At 47.1% G+C, this 14952-nt stretch overlaps 1 protein-coding gene across 1 annotated transcript in view; it reads right to left on the reverse strand.

Moving 5' to 3' along the window:
• Positions 1-14952, reverse strand: part of NCAPG (non-SMC condensin I complex subunit G) — a 234944-nt gene that overhangs the window by 45536 nt on the left and 174456 nt on the right. Inside the window, exons 17-18 of the mRNA XM_082243654.1 lie at positions 12337-12498; positions 6250-6382 (exon numbers count right to left, since the gene is read on the reverse strand). Of these exons, the coding sequence (XP_082099780.1) occupies positions 6250-6382; positions 12337-12498 (295 nt within the window). The remainder of the gene's footprint in view (positions 1-6249; positions 6383-12336; positions 12499-14952) is intronic.

Consider the following 14952-nt stretch of genomic DNA (forward strand, 5'->3'; position numbering starts at 1 on the left):
GATTCAGACTCCATTCCGATTCCAACTCCTTTTTCCTGCTCAGCAGATCTGCTAGGTTTTGTGACCCCTTCAGATGCACCGAAGAGCATGTCAGAGAGGCTAGATTTTTCTCCGCCCAGGAGAGTAGCTGTATTGCCAGGTCTGATAGCTGTCTGCTTCTTGTGCCTCCTTGCTTTGACACATAGGCCACTGCTGTCATGTTGTCCGACAGAACTTGCACATGATGGCCCCTGACTGTCTGTTGAAAGGACCAAAGACCCAGAAGGATGGCTTTCAACTCCCGCCAGTTGGATGATTTCCTGGACTCTGCTTTGGACCATGTTCCTTGCATCGTCCGACCTTCCAAGTGGGCTCCCCAACCCCACGAACTGGCATCCGTTGTCAGACGTTTGCTCGTCTGGAAAGTCCATTGCAGACCTTCCAGATTTCTGGAATTCCTCCACCACCACAGAGATCTCTTTGCTTTCGTGGAGATTCTGATGGATTTCTCCAGATATTCCGGATATGACCAACTCTGCAGAATGTCTCTCTGGAGAAGACGGGAATGCAGTCTTGCCCACTGTACTGCAGGGATAGCGGCTGTGAGCAAGCCCAGAGCTGCCATGGCCGACCTGACAGTAACCTGATGATTGGTTTGCAATCGAGCCACTGGGTTCTGAGTCTTCTCGATCTTTTCTTGAGGTAGAAACACCTTCTGGAGGACCGAATCTATTCTGTATCCCAGAAATTTTATCTGTTGAGAAGGAATCAAGCTGGACTTCTCCAAATTCATGAGCCACCCCAGACTCTCTAGGTGGTCCTGAGTCTCCTGAAGGTGTACCAACGCCTGGCTCTTGGACTCTGCAAAAATTAGCAGATCGTCCAGGTAAGGGACAATTGAAATACCCCTCAGCCTTAACGGCTCTAGGGCATCCGCCATTACCTTGGTAAACACCCTTGGAGAAGATGAGAGGCCAAAGGGGAGGGCCCTGAACTGTAGATGCCAGACAGATTCCCCCAGATTGACCGCCAGCCTTAGGAATTTCTGGCACTCCTGATTTATTGGGATGTGCAGGTAAGCGTCCCTCAGATCCAAGGATGCCATGAAACAGTTTGGGGACAACAGTTTGGTCACTGAATAGATGGTGTCCATCCTGAAGTGCTTGTACCGAATTGATCTGTTCAGGATCTTTAAATTTAGGATCATTCGGTACTTTCCTGAGGGTTTTTTCACTAGAAAGATCTGAGAATAAAACCCACGGCCTTGTTGCCCCTCGGGGACTTGGATAATCACTTCCTGTTGAATCAGCTCTTTTAAAAGAGACATCATTGAGGAAGCCTCTTCCGGATCCCTTTGAAGGGGAGTAACAGAGAATCTGCTTGGAGGTGTCTCTGAAAATTCCAGTTTGTATCCTTGAGCCACTATACTCCTTACAAAGGGGCTTGCGGATACCTCTTCCCACCGTGGGAGGAACCATAACAGTCTTCCTCCCACTGGAAGACTGTTGTCACTTGCTTTTATTCGTTTGGTCAGGTGGTCTGAAGAGGACTCCACCTTTCCCTTTGCCTTTTTGGGAGGCCCATCTTGATCTCTGATCTTGTTCACGACCCCTGTTGGTTTGTTGAACAGAACGAAATCTCTTTTTAGGAGACGATTTCTTTTTTGACGGAAAGGCCTTCTTTTTATCCGCCGTTCTGTCAAGAATTGCTTCCAATTCTGGCCCGAAAAGCAAGTCACCAGCAAAAGGTAAACCACAGAGTTTCACCTTAGAAGCTGAATCACCTGACCAGGTTTTCAACCAGACCGCCCTCCTGGCAGAGTTGACAAGGGCTGCTGACCTGGCGGACATTTTGATAGATTCAGCAGAAGCATCGGCCATATATTTTACTGCCTTTAGGAGCAGCGGAAAAGACTCCAGGAGATCTTTCCTTGCTGTTCCAGCCTCCACATGCCCTTTAAGTTGTTCAAGCCAGCACTCAAGATTTCTGGCTACCACAGTGGAGTCCATGGCCGGCTTAAGGCTGGACGTAGAGGAATCCCAAGCCTTTTTAAGGAGAAAATCTGCCCTTTTATCCATGGCGTCTTTCAGAACACCCATGTCTTTGAACGCCAAGTCCGTGCGGCGAGACACCTGAGAAAAAGCAGCATCCACTCTGGGCTTCTTGTTCCACAGATGTGCCGTATCCTCTTCAAACGGAAATCTCCTTCTTAGGGATTTAGAGAAAAAAGGGGCCCTCTCTGGGTCCTTCCACTCTTTCTCAATAGATTCCGTAAGGACTTTATGAACAGGAAAAACCCTGCGCTTTGTCTGTTCAAGGCCCTGGTACATCTTGTCATGAACTGAAACTTGCACCTTTTCTTCTGCGATTTCTAACGTGGTGTAAATCGCCCCCAGCAAATCATCAACTTCTTCCAAGGATAATTTGTATCTGGAAGATCTAGCCACCTCTTCCTTCTCTTCCTCCTCCGAATCCCTGATGGAACAAAGAGCACTCTCCCCCTCATCTTCTGAATCACTTGACACTGCAGACTTAGAAGTAGACGGCTGGGAAGATGTTCCACCCGTTTGTTGGGAATCTGATAGAACTTGTGGCGTCCTGGATAACAGGGAACGAACTGAGGACAGGGTGTCTGTGAGTTCTTTGAATGAGGATAAGAATTCACTATTCTGCTGACTAGATTCTTCCTTCACAAGGTCAGCAATACAGGATTTACAAAGTGGCTTCACCCAGGAATCTCTGAGTGGATTCTTGCATGAAGGGCATTTCCTTGATGCTGGGGCTCTTGTCTTCACTGTGGCTTTAACCTAGTAAAGAAAAAGCCACCATGAAACCCCAATAACCACTAATAAAAAAACCACCACCTAGTGATTTTTTTCAAGGGAGAAGAAATCGTGACCCACACCAAAAAGGATCAGAAGAAAAGACTCCCGTGTGCATATATATCCTGTTAGACTGGGAACAGTTAGTCTACAGGGCAGGCTCCAAAGGAGGGAAGGAAGAAACCCCAAATAAAAGCTCACAAAGTAAAGAAGAAAGAGGCACCACTGCACCACTCCTACCTGAGCTTGGCCGGCGCTGGCGGTGCCTGCTTCCACCGTCGCTGCAGACTTTTCCTCCATGTTTGATGAAAAGCGCAGCTTGCTGGCAGATCTCTCATTTAAATACCGCTTCCCGCGTCCTCCTCTGTGGACCGGAAGCGGCGACCTCGTGACCTGCCTCTGACCCCTGCGTGTATTGCGGTTGGAGCAAACGCCGCCACGCCCCCACCAGAAGTCCCGTCCACCGGAAGTGACGCCGCGCGTCCCCGGGATCAGAGTCTGAAAGTGCGGGAGATTCGAATGCCAAAGCGGCTCCCCGCCCGCCGACCGGCCGAAGCGCGGACCTCTGACGCCCGGACCGGATCCTCCGATGGGTTTCAGCTCCCCTGAGCGAACGAGGTGAGAGGCTCCGGAGCATACCCCCTTTGACACTCCAGGGAGGGGAGCTGGGATGGTCTCCATGCTGAAACAGCAAACAAAAAAATGGGCAACAAATCCTTCTCTCCCCCTGGAGAGAGTGCAGCCCTTTCCACATAGCTCCTGCAATGCTTCCACCATGGCGGAGGAAACACAAATGACTGAGGCATGGTGGAAGAGGAGGAGTTTTTATTTGCAATGTTTCCTGTGGATTGGGTGGAGCTGCGCTCTCTCCAGGTGCTGTCCTGAAAGGCGACCTGAGAAAAAATGTGAGCACAAAAATACAGTCTAAAATGACAAAAAGCCGAGAGAAGTTACACAGTACACACTTCAAAAAGCCCTTCCAAAAAATTATTAAGGAGCACTGCAGTAAAACCACCTGCAGCCATTTACATAAAGGTAAACTAGTACAACAGGTGCAACATGTGCTATTGCCTAAAATAGATTTTTAAGAGTATTTTGTAATCAAACATTATCAAGAAAAGAAAAGAAAAAAAAAAAAAAAAAACACGACATTCAGTATAGATTTACACCTGTGTGGGTGGTGCCACTGCAGGACCCACACAAATTCCCACAGCTGCAACCACCCATACAATGGAACACGGGACCCGCCTAAGAGCATGCCACCCACACTGGAAATTGGAACCACACTGTACTCACGGTTCCCACGCGGGCTGCAATTTCCAAAGTAGTGCATGAACTTTTCCTGCGTGTCGCGGTGCACGGAAGCCCAATCAAATAAATTGGCTCTTGTGCCAGCTCAAACAGCAGCCCGCAGAGCTTCATAGAAGTGAACCTAGGGTCAGGATACCCTGCGTATATAGACCGATAGTTTCTGGACAGCATTTTCCCCATAATTTGTACTGGCAGCTCTCACATGTGTCTAGTAGACTGAACAAACTTCTTGGCCTCTAGACTGTACACGCATATTGGCAGGGCATTCTCTACCTTTTTTATTGTAATGTGTGTACTTGTCACTAAAACATTCTCAGGGAATTCAATAAAAAAACACTACCAACAGGTTTAGACGCTAAGGCCCTTTTAAATAGCTATGCCAGAATATACATTCCCTATTGCTCGTTTCGGTAACGACAAATGCAGCAGATTTGGGTAGTTCTTTTACAATAGTGAGGCCGGTAATGCATGCAATTAAAAAAATACCCCATTTATAGATAGCGAAACTGGGAGGTAATTAAGATCTACTGTAAGATGGCATATAGAAACAAGCAGAGTGCCTGTCCCTGTATGAAGAGCAGCATATATACAGCTGCTATCCTCTCCCCATTACAGGTAAGGATACTGTCAGTTTCACAGCCGATAGCCTCCTAGTAACCAGTGATGCAGCAGTGAGCAGAGCTTGATGGGGAAGCTGAAGCACTAGTTCCCCACCAGGCCCGCTCTCTCCTTGTAATTGACAGCAAACAGTGGGCGGATTCTTCAGCCAAAAGCTTTCTGTCTATTGGCTAAAGATCTGCCCACTGTCTGTTGTCAAACATAAGGAGCAGATCTGATGGGGAACTAGAATCTGTGAAGCCCCAACAGACTGCTCCTCAGGTATAAAACTCTTTGCCAGTGCGCTGTGTGATAGCTAAATTGGGAAGGAAGCACAATTGCAGGGAGGCCCGAGTTTCTGTATGGACACTCTGGCCTCCGTGCACACCCCAGACTTATGTACCCACCTACAACAACAGGTACATGAATCTGACTACCGCACAAACATTTGTCATGTGGAGGTACAGTGGAATTCTAAAGAGGGTCTTAGACACTCTTTATGAATCAATTCCGCAGTCTAAGTTCTTTGTCATCTTTACTACCCACCCTTATATACATGTACAGCACCACTAGTGATGGGGCTGTATAAATCAGTAACAGCATGTTTACCTGTTGTCTGATCCACAAAGCCTGTCCTGCTTCCCCAGCATGTCAATATACAAGTCAGCCTTACCTGTTCTAATTAAGAAAGAAAGCTGGGCAGAGTAAACTACGCTTACTCTTATAACAAAGAGCTGGGGGGGCACACCCTGAACATGCATTTCTAAAGCTGGTGCAGCTATGAACCAAGCGACATGCATATTTAAAGAGAATAGCGCACACATGCAAGAGAAATGACTATCAAATATAAAAGCAAAAAATGGGGATTTGGTCCCACCATATGGCCATATCGTGCTCAAGCCCACCACGTCAAAGTACCCCATTGTCAGTGGGTCCTACACTATCCATAAAAAGAATGAATCCAACCTCTCACCATTGGAGATGCTTATTCCTTACTGGGAGAGATGTGCAACTGCATTATAAGGGACTTCTCCTAAATCTGCTTACTAGTGGACACTGGTAAGAGTACAGGTGTGGGAGGGTGGGGTGCTCAACCCCAGAAGTCCGGTCAGGACCGAATACATAACAAACAAAGAGCTGGGGGGGCACACCCTGAACATGCATTTCTAAAGCTGGTGCAGCTATGAACCAAGCAACATGCATATTTACAGAGAATAGCGCACACATGCAAGAGAAATGACTATCAAATACAAAGGCAAAATACGGCCATATGGTGGGACCAAATCCCCATTTTTTTGCCTGCCTGGCTTGCTGCTCTTACAAACTACAAAGTGTCTGTCAAACCACATAGAAGAGAACAAGGCTGTTTAGTAGGAGTGAGGATGTAACCTTCATCGAGGAATACATGCAGTTAACCTAATGAAAGCCTGACAAAAAGGCATCATGGTCCATGCACAAAGGAAAATACAAATGAATGCCTCCCTTACAAGCACGAAGTATGCCAATCACATAAGATACTACTTCAGAAAACCTATATTACCTTCAATGTTTTCTTGCACGTTCGCTACACTTGTGGCTTCCTGTGCGACAGTACCTTCCTCCTTGGAATTCTTGTTTGTTAATTGCATCTTGACCTTTTCTAATGCCCTTTCGCACACTTTATCTGTTATCTCCTACAAAATATAAGAAGGTCATACCGGAAAAACTGAACGAGCTAAGAAGGTAATTTGACATAGAGTGGGGAGGTGTGAGCTTTAGGGTATTTGCGGTTTACCACTAGCTCAACTATTATAGAAAATCTCTAATGGGGAATCGGAGAATCATGGGAATTAAATCTGCTGCAAACCTGGGAATAACTGGATTTTTGACTTACCGTAAAATCCTTGTCTCTGAAGTTCATTGACAGACGCAGCTCCTTATTCTTCTAGACCATTTGGCTTATGCTGCTCTCTCTTCATGAGTAAGACTAGGCGGAAACAATTTTGGCTACGCCCCTGATGCAGTCCCAGAGAGTATACCATCACTTCCTACTATAGGACTTAAGTTTGTAACAAGCAGTGACAGAAGAATAATACATAAACACAACCCAACAGAGGGGCGGGGGCTGTGACCGCCAGTGAACCGCAGAGAAAAGGATTTTACGGTAAGACAAAAATCCAGTTTTCTCTTTTGTTTACTGACACAGCTCCATGTCTTCTAGACCAGTGTTTTTCAACTCCGGTCCTCGGGGCACACTAACAGGCCAGATTTTAAGTATTACCTTGGGGAGATGCAGACTAGAATACTGCAATCACTGAGCAGCAAATGATATCACCTGGGATGTATTTCAGTTTTCTTGCAAACCTGGCCTGTTAGTGTGCCCTGAGGACCAGGGTTGAAAAACACTGTTCTAGACCATTGGGATGCCTCAAAGCAGCGTCAACATGAGGGGTGGGAAAAACACAGCAAGAGATATAATTTTTCAACAAGGCCAAAAACGTAGTCAACCAGGTAAAACAGGAGCTTAATCAGGAACACCTGGACCTCACCACCAGGACAAAATTACACCCTCAAGAGGCAGAAGCCTCAGCAACTGCAGTCTGCAAAACTTTACAGCCGAACGTCGCATCCGAAGATGCAAGTACATCCACCTTTCAAAATTTTGTGAATGTGTGTACAGACGACCACGTAGCCTTAGCCTTACGACGGAAGACCCAGAAGGCACTAAGCGCCCTCATAGAATGCGCCTAGACAGGGAAAGGAGGAACCTGACTTTTAATGGAATAGGCCTGCACCACCATCTGTCTGATCCACCTGGAAATGGTCACAGAAGATGTGGTCTGCCCCTTAGGTCCATCCGTAAGAACAAAATCGGATTTCCGAATCGGTTCAGTCACTGCCAGGTACACCCGAATCGTCCTGACCACATCCAAGGAATGTAAAACAATACCCTTAGGCTGCTTCGGCTTAGGACATAATGACGGTAACACAATCTCTTCACCCTACGTGCAGAAGTAACAGCGACTAGAAAGGCCGCCTTTTGCGCCAAAGTGAGCAGAGCTAGTTCACAAAGGTTTTTAAAAGAAGGCTTTTGAAGCACTAACAGTACCAATTTGAGATCCCATGGAGGTACCAGGGATCGCACTCTGAAAAAGTATGAACCAAAGACTTCGCCGCCAATGGCCTTTGGAAAAATATAGCCAAAAGTGCAGATCTGGCCCTTGATGGTGCCCAGAGCCAAACATTGGTCTACACCTAGTTGCAGAAACTCCCTGGGACTCACACCAAGTAATGTATGCCTTCTAAACTATGATTTACTATACTTTCCAGGAAGTGGATTTCCTTGCTTTTAACAATGTAGGAATCACCGACTCCCGACGGCCCTCTGTCCTTCAACACCTGGCTTTAAATAGCCAAGCTGTTAAAGCCAGCGACTGTAAAGCAGGATGGAAGATCTGTCCTTGAGAGGAAATGTCCAAGGGATGTCTGCTACCAGCTTTACCAGGCCTTTGTACCAAGACTAGCGAGGCAAGTCTGGCGCCACCAGAATGACTGGAGTCCCTTCTACCTCGATTCTGCGTAGCGTAAACTAGGCGATACTGACTCCAAGGGGCCACCAGGACTCCTGTGGCATTAGCCAGAGGAGCCCGAGATCTTGACACGAACCTCTGCACCTTCCTGTTGAGACGGGAGGCCAACAACCCCACATCGGAGGTCCCCACCGAAGGCACAGCTGATGAAACACCTCTGGGTGAAGAGACCATTCTCCCGGATTCAACGTCTGCCGACTGAGATAGCCCGCTTCCCAATTTTCCACCGCCCGGAATGTGCACAGCAAAGAAGGCCGGAACATATAGTTCTGCCCACCTCGAGATACCGGCTACTTCCCGAGCCGCCAGGACACTCCACTCCTTGTGCCCCCTTGATGATTGACATATGCCACAGCCGTAGCATTGTCCGATTGAATCCTCACAGGGCGTCCCTGCAGATGATACGTCCATTAAGACAGACAAAGCCCAATCGCCTGAATCTCCAGAATGTTGATCGGCAGACTGGACTCCTCTCAAGTCCAAACATCTTGGGTCGAGTACACTCCCGAGTACATCTCCCCACCTGGACAGACTGGCATCCGTGGTTATCACAGTCCAATACAGGGGAAGAAAGGATTTTCCCAGGCAAAGATTCGGGGAGCAGAGCCACCATAGCAGAGACCCCCTCGTACCCCAACTCAACCGGATCAGATCGTCCATTGACAGCGGATCCTTGTTCCATTTGGCCACATTCTCTTTTTGCAGAGGTCTGGTATGGAACTTAGCAAATGGAACCGCCTCGAAGGTGGAAACCATCAGACCCAACACCTGCATGCAAGTCCTGAGCGACGGCCGACAGTTGAACAGGAGCCAAATCACATCCTGTAGCTTCAGTAGTTTCGCCTGTGAAAGAAACACCCAGGCTGATGCGGAGACCAGCATCAGACCCAAGTAGTCCAGTTTGGGCGACTAAGTCAAAGCCGATTTCTGAAAATTCAGTGTCCATCCGAACTCCTGTAGAGTTCGCACAGTAATGCCCCAAGACGGCTTCCAGTGCAAAAGAAGACTGCACGCAGACGCAGATCGTCCAGGTAACCCAGTACCACGAACCCCTTCTGACGTAGCAAGGCACGCACTGGGGCCAAAACCTTTGTGAACACCCGAGGAGATGAGGCAAGACCTGACAATCTCGTCAAAATAGGCAGAAAAGGGGAACACATTTGTCACCTTGGAAGATTTGCGGGTGCCAAACTGCACCGGCGTCGCCAACTCAGCATTAGCTGAGTCCTCCAACCTTAAGGTTTCCCCGCACTGACAATTAAGGTTTCCATCGGCGCCTTTTCATGCGCGGCTGCGGAGGAGGAGCACTCAGCGTGTGTGGACGCAGACCCAGTAGGATGACTCTCGTCCACGGCGGCCAAATCCACCCCAGACTCTGAGGAGGCAGAGAATACAGGTGAAGGCAGGGGATGCTTCTTGCTAGGTCACCTTTGCAGGGCCTTATCTACCTTAAGAGACAAGTGACTGCAGGGTTGCCATCATGGCCACCAGGGCAGACTGAGACCCAGTGGGTCTCGCAGCTTCAAGGAGTGGATCAGGTGGTGATACACACTGCAGGGGCTCCATGGTTAATCGGAGCTGTGCACAAGAGAAAAAAAAAAAAAAAAACGCTTTTTTTTTTTTTTAAAAAGACCCCCCCCCCCCCCCCCCCAATACACAGCTTGAGCGCCACAAGAATCAGCGCATCCGCGGTGCTGTATAGCAGAGGAAAGATTGTATACCCACAGGGGAGACCCACCATCCCAGAGCTGGAGAGCGACAAACAGCCTGCCACACTGCAATGAAAAAGGAAGACTGACACTAGAGGCCCCCACAGCACATCACCACACTCTGACTACAAGAAAATGACCGCTACTATTTGCAATGGGAAAGCAAAAACATGGCTGCAGGACTACACAAACATGGCCACCGAAAACGGGAAACAGCATCCACAGCAAAATGGTAACACTGCACTGGACCCAGGACCCCAGGGAACAAAGCATCCAACAGGAGGAAACCCCCTCCCCCGCAGCACCAAGGTGCAGACACACCCAAAGGAGGGGCCAAAATCGATACCCACCCATCGCTCTCCGGCTCAACACCAGTAAAGCCCCACCACCCAAAAATACACCCATGCTCCCCAAAAGGGGGCTAAGAGGGGGAGACAGGGGGCATGTGAGGGGGGGAGACAGGGGGCATGTGAGGGGGGGGGACAGGGGGCATGTTAGGGCGACCGACGCGGGGGAAAAACAGTGAGGGGAGGGCGGAAACAGTAGGGGGACCTTCCATCCCCAGGGAGAGCCCGCGACCACCCCAGCAATTCTAAAAGAAAGGAAGGGGGACACTACTCACCACACCATGGCATCAGGTGGCCACTACTCCCAGCAGTCCACCGCATCATCTTGGAATGGGGGTGCGGTGGCCCGAGGTACGCTGCGACTCTGATCGTGACTGCGGTCATGAACAGGGCTATGTGACCTTGCATGGTTTTACTCGCTGGCCAGCCCCCGTCCAGTCGGGCTATGTCGCGGCCAACCTTGTGCGGAGTTAATAGTTGGGTCGTGCTAGCAGGCCAGACTGGGAAGACCATAAGGATCTAGGATATCCAGTGCGCCGCCCAGTCCAGCTGCTGATTGTAGTTCCCACAGGAACAGGTTGATTGTAGTTCATAACCGGAACAAAAATAATAAAAAAAGAGAAAAAAAAAAAGGAAAAAATTCCATTTAAAAAAAGGAAAAAATAGTTAGGACCGCAGATCCTAGCAGAGAGCCAGGTCCTTACTCCTGACTAGGCAGAAAAAACTGAAGTCCTATAGCAGGAAGTGATGGTATATCCCCTGGGGCTGCCTCAGGGGTGTAGTCAAAGTTGTTTCCGTCTAGTCCTACGCCTGAAGAGAGAGCAGCATAAGCCCAATGGTCTAGAAGACATGAAGCTGTGTCTATCAGTGAACGAAAGAGAAAATTAAAATTCAGCCGGTAATAAAATACATGATAAGGATAGCTTAAGTAAAAATGGTAAGTAAAAAGGATCAGTAGTAGCTAGGTCTTGCCTACCAAACAGCTTTCTCGTCAACTTTTTTGTCCTAGTCTGTCCTGTTAAAAGTATAACTAAAAGCTCAACTTTTAATGGGGACAAGTTCTGGAGACACCTTGAAATTCCATCACTTTGAAGAGATTACCTTTCACTTCCTGTTTTGGCTATGGGGCAGGGAGTAAAGAGAAATCTCCAATTGTACACAGATTGCAAAAACTGACAGGGGTTATAACCCCTCCCTTACTCTCTCGAAAATGGAGAAAAAAGGTTTGCCTTTAGTTATACTTTAATGCATAACAAAGATTTTTGCATATATATTACATTGCTTCTAAAGGAAAGAATTCAAATAAAAAAACACGTACTGCAATGGTTTGGCACAGAGAAGCCCCGATTCTTGGGTCCCATGCTGGCACTCCTGGCCCCTTTATCCTGCTGAGTACCCCAATTATCAAGTCTCTTGCTATGGGGGCTCCAAAACCATGCTGTGTTTGTCCATTTTCACACACAGCGAGTGTCAGTCCCGCCCTCTCCTTATTGGCTCACTAATTGTGATCGACAGCAGCAAGACCCAGGAGAGCCGCTGCTCTTATGGACATCGGTGGATCGAGATCAGGCTCAAGTATAAGGGAACTGCACCCAGAATATTTTTTACCTTAATGCATAGAATGCATTAGAGTGGAACTTCACTCTCTCAATCAACATTGACTATTTTTAACTCTCATGGTGCTAGCATTAGCAAATAGATAGGAAAGTATACCATATTTATTTGTTTTAAACAGTTTTTTACATGTCTTTAGTTACTTCCTTGTTTCTTGCCTAGGCAAATTATGTCATACATCCCAGGTACAGCTTTAAACTGGATGGGTTGTTTTATTTGTTTACATATACAAATAATTATATTACGTTAAGTGCTCTAAAATAAATAGTTTCGAATTTGGAGTGTGACAGTGAAGTTTGACAATAGAAACACTGTAACCGGACCTTTAGCATATCCAAATTGAAAAACAGACATTAGGCAAAATAAAGTTCCTTCCCATAACCATTACCTCTAGAGCAATGTCCAAAACTGGCAGCAGCTCTGTTGCAAACTCTTTCGACAGTTCAAGGGAGCACAAAGATTTTGCATATATGCGAACATCTGGAGATGTAGGATCTTTCAGTATCTCGTTGCATATTTTTAGAGCCAAGCTGTCGTGTACTGTGGAAATCTGAAAGATAATACGAAATATCAGAAAATACATTAAAGAGGTTCTTTAGTTAATTGTATGTTTGCCTGACCACCATCCAGGGAGACAGCATGCCCTCTAAATTATGTAACAGGTGTCTGAGGCGAAGCAACCCTCATCCCTCACACATAACCAGTGTTGCCTGTGGCATGTCATTAAGCATTATAGTACTAGAACTGGGGGCTGTATTATTGGAAGTCAACTAATGAATATGCCTAACAGGCACATGGTCTTGATTCTTTATATCATCAATGAGGTAGGCTGCCTTGCCAACTGGTCATCCTGCAGCAACCTTTTTTAAAATTTCAATATCAGAAAGCACCATTGAGATGAATGCTCATTGTCCATATTGCCCTCCTTATGTGCAGCACTAACATTCAAGTTTTCCTTGCCTCAGAATTCATTATTCTGTGTGCAGTTGCTCAATACATGGACATGTGGTTACATCTACAGGGGAAAGTACAAGTGATGTGGCTCACTACATTTAGAGTCTGTGCGCTGGAAATAAAGTGGTATTAAACCCAAAAACAGAAATGTATTCTATTGCAGCATACCAATTATTAGATTTGGTGGCTGCATCAGTTCCCTTTTTCTAGGCTTTTTTCCCCTTGCATTTCTCCAGGTGAGCCAGTCAGCAAGGCATAACTGTCCAGCAAAAGTGTTAGAGGTTTTAGGAAAAACAACTTAACACTGATGGGGGTGCTTACAATGACCAGCTATTATTTATTAATGTAAATACATTATCCCAGAAGAAGAAGAAGAAAAAAAACAAAATTTGCTGTAACTACTTCTAAAGTATTAGCTGGAGTTTAGCTTCAATGTTAGTATCTATATCTTTTAGTTAAAAAAAAAAAAAAACGTGATGTTAACTGCTTAACCACCGGAGGATTTTCCTGCTGTACGTCCAGGCCACTTATTGCGATTCGGCACTGTGCGACTGACAATTGCGCGGTCATGCAACGCCGTACCCAAACGAAATTTACGTCGTTTTTTCCCACAAACATAGCTTTCTTTTGGTGGTATTTGATCACCTCTGCGCTTTTCATTTTTTGCGATAATAAAAAAACAATATTTTTCTACTTTGACAGTTAAAAAATATCCAATATATTCAATTTTTGTCATATATTTAGCCCAAAACGTATTTAGCTACATGTCTGACAAAAAAATTCTCAATGAGCGTATTTTTAACCGCTTTAAGACCGGAAGATTTTACCCCATTCCTGACCAGGCCATATTTTGTGATTCGGCACTGCGTTACTTTAATGGACAATTGCGCGGTCGTGCAATGCTGTACCCAAATTAAATGTATGTCCTTTTTTCCCCACAAATAGAGCTTTCTTTTGGTGGTATTTGATCACCTGTGCGATTTTTACTTTCCCTAAAACGTCTTTCAGGACAGCACCTTAGAGAGATGGCTGATCCCTCTCATCAACAGGAAACACCCATCCACCAGATTTTAAAAAGGAGGCTTCTCCCACCATTCACCAGTTTTTGTGTTTCCTCCGGCCAAGGAACACCTGTGTGGGGAGCTGGGCTCTTAAGGTGCTATCCTGAGAGACCGAGCTTCCTACGTCCACCTTACCCTATATTGGAGACTTTGCTTCCTCCCATTCACGCGACCGACTGCAGTGCATGGGCTCCTTCTTCCCCTTCAGTGCTCAAGGCTGAGTCAGGACCCCGCAGAGCGCAACCCCTGGATGGCATTTCAGGCTGGTGGTCAGTACTTTTTCTTACCCACCGCTACTTTTTGAATTTGCCGCCACTTTCCCGGATAGAGTGACGCTCGTCCGGCCGGAAGTGAGGTTTCCGGGAGGGGTGGTGTTCGGCAGGGGGCGCGTGGCGTCATTTCCGCCAGCGCAGAGGAAGAGGGGAGGAGCAAGCTGGTGCCTATTCCGGTTCCGGTCCAGTGCAGGTGCGCCTTTGGTCTCCGGAACCGGTACCGAAAGCCACGGTGATACCGCTGCCAAGCAAAATGGATACAGCTTCTACAGCGAGTGGGACAGGCACAGGCACCAGTAAGGCCCAGGTAAGGGGTAACTCTTATTGCCTATCTTACTGTGGGGTCTCTCTCCATCCCTTTTATCTATCCCCCCGGTGGCTGGGGGCCTGTCAGGGCACATGGGGCTTTCCTTAAATGTCTTCCTGTGCACCTAGGTGGCCCTCAGAATCAGGCTGACTCTTTAGAAAGAATGTGTATGCTTTTTCTTTCATGGTTTTCAGGCTAGAAGCTCTGAAACAGTTGTCAAGAGGAAATGCCCCTCATGCAAGACAAAGTTGTCTGAACTCTGGAAAAAGACACTTTGCCAGGGATGTATTGATGCCTTAGTCAAAGAAGAAGCATCTACAGTATGTGGCGATTTGGTCGCATCTGTGAGAAAGGAACTGGATGCTACCATTTAATCCTTTTCGGTCATCCCTGCAGGATCCTGCCCTGAG

This window comes from Pelophylax lessonae, assembly GCF_965119305.1.
Source record: "Pelophylax lessonae genome assembly, chromosome: 1".
Taxonomy (NCBI): Eukaryota; Metazoa; Chordata; class Amphibia; order Anura; family Ranidae; genus Pelophylax; species Pelophylax lessonae.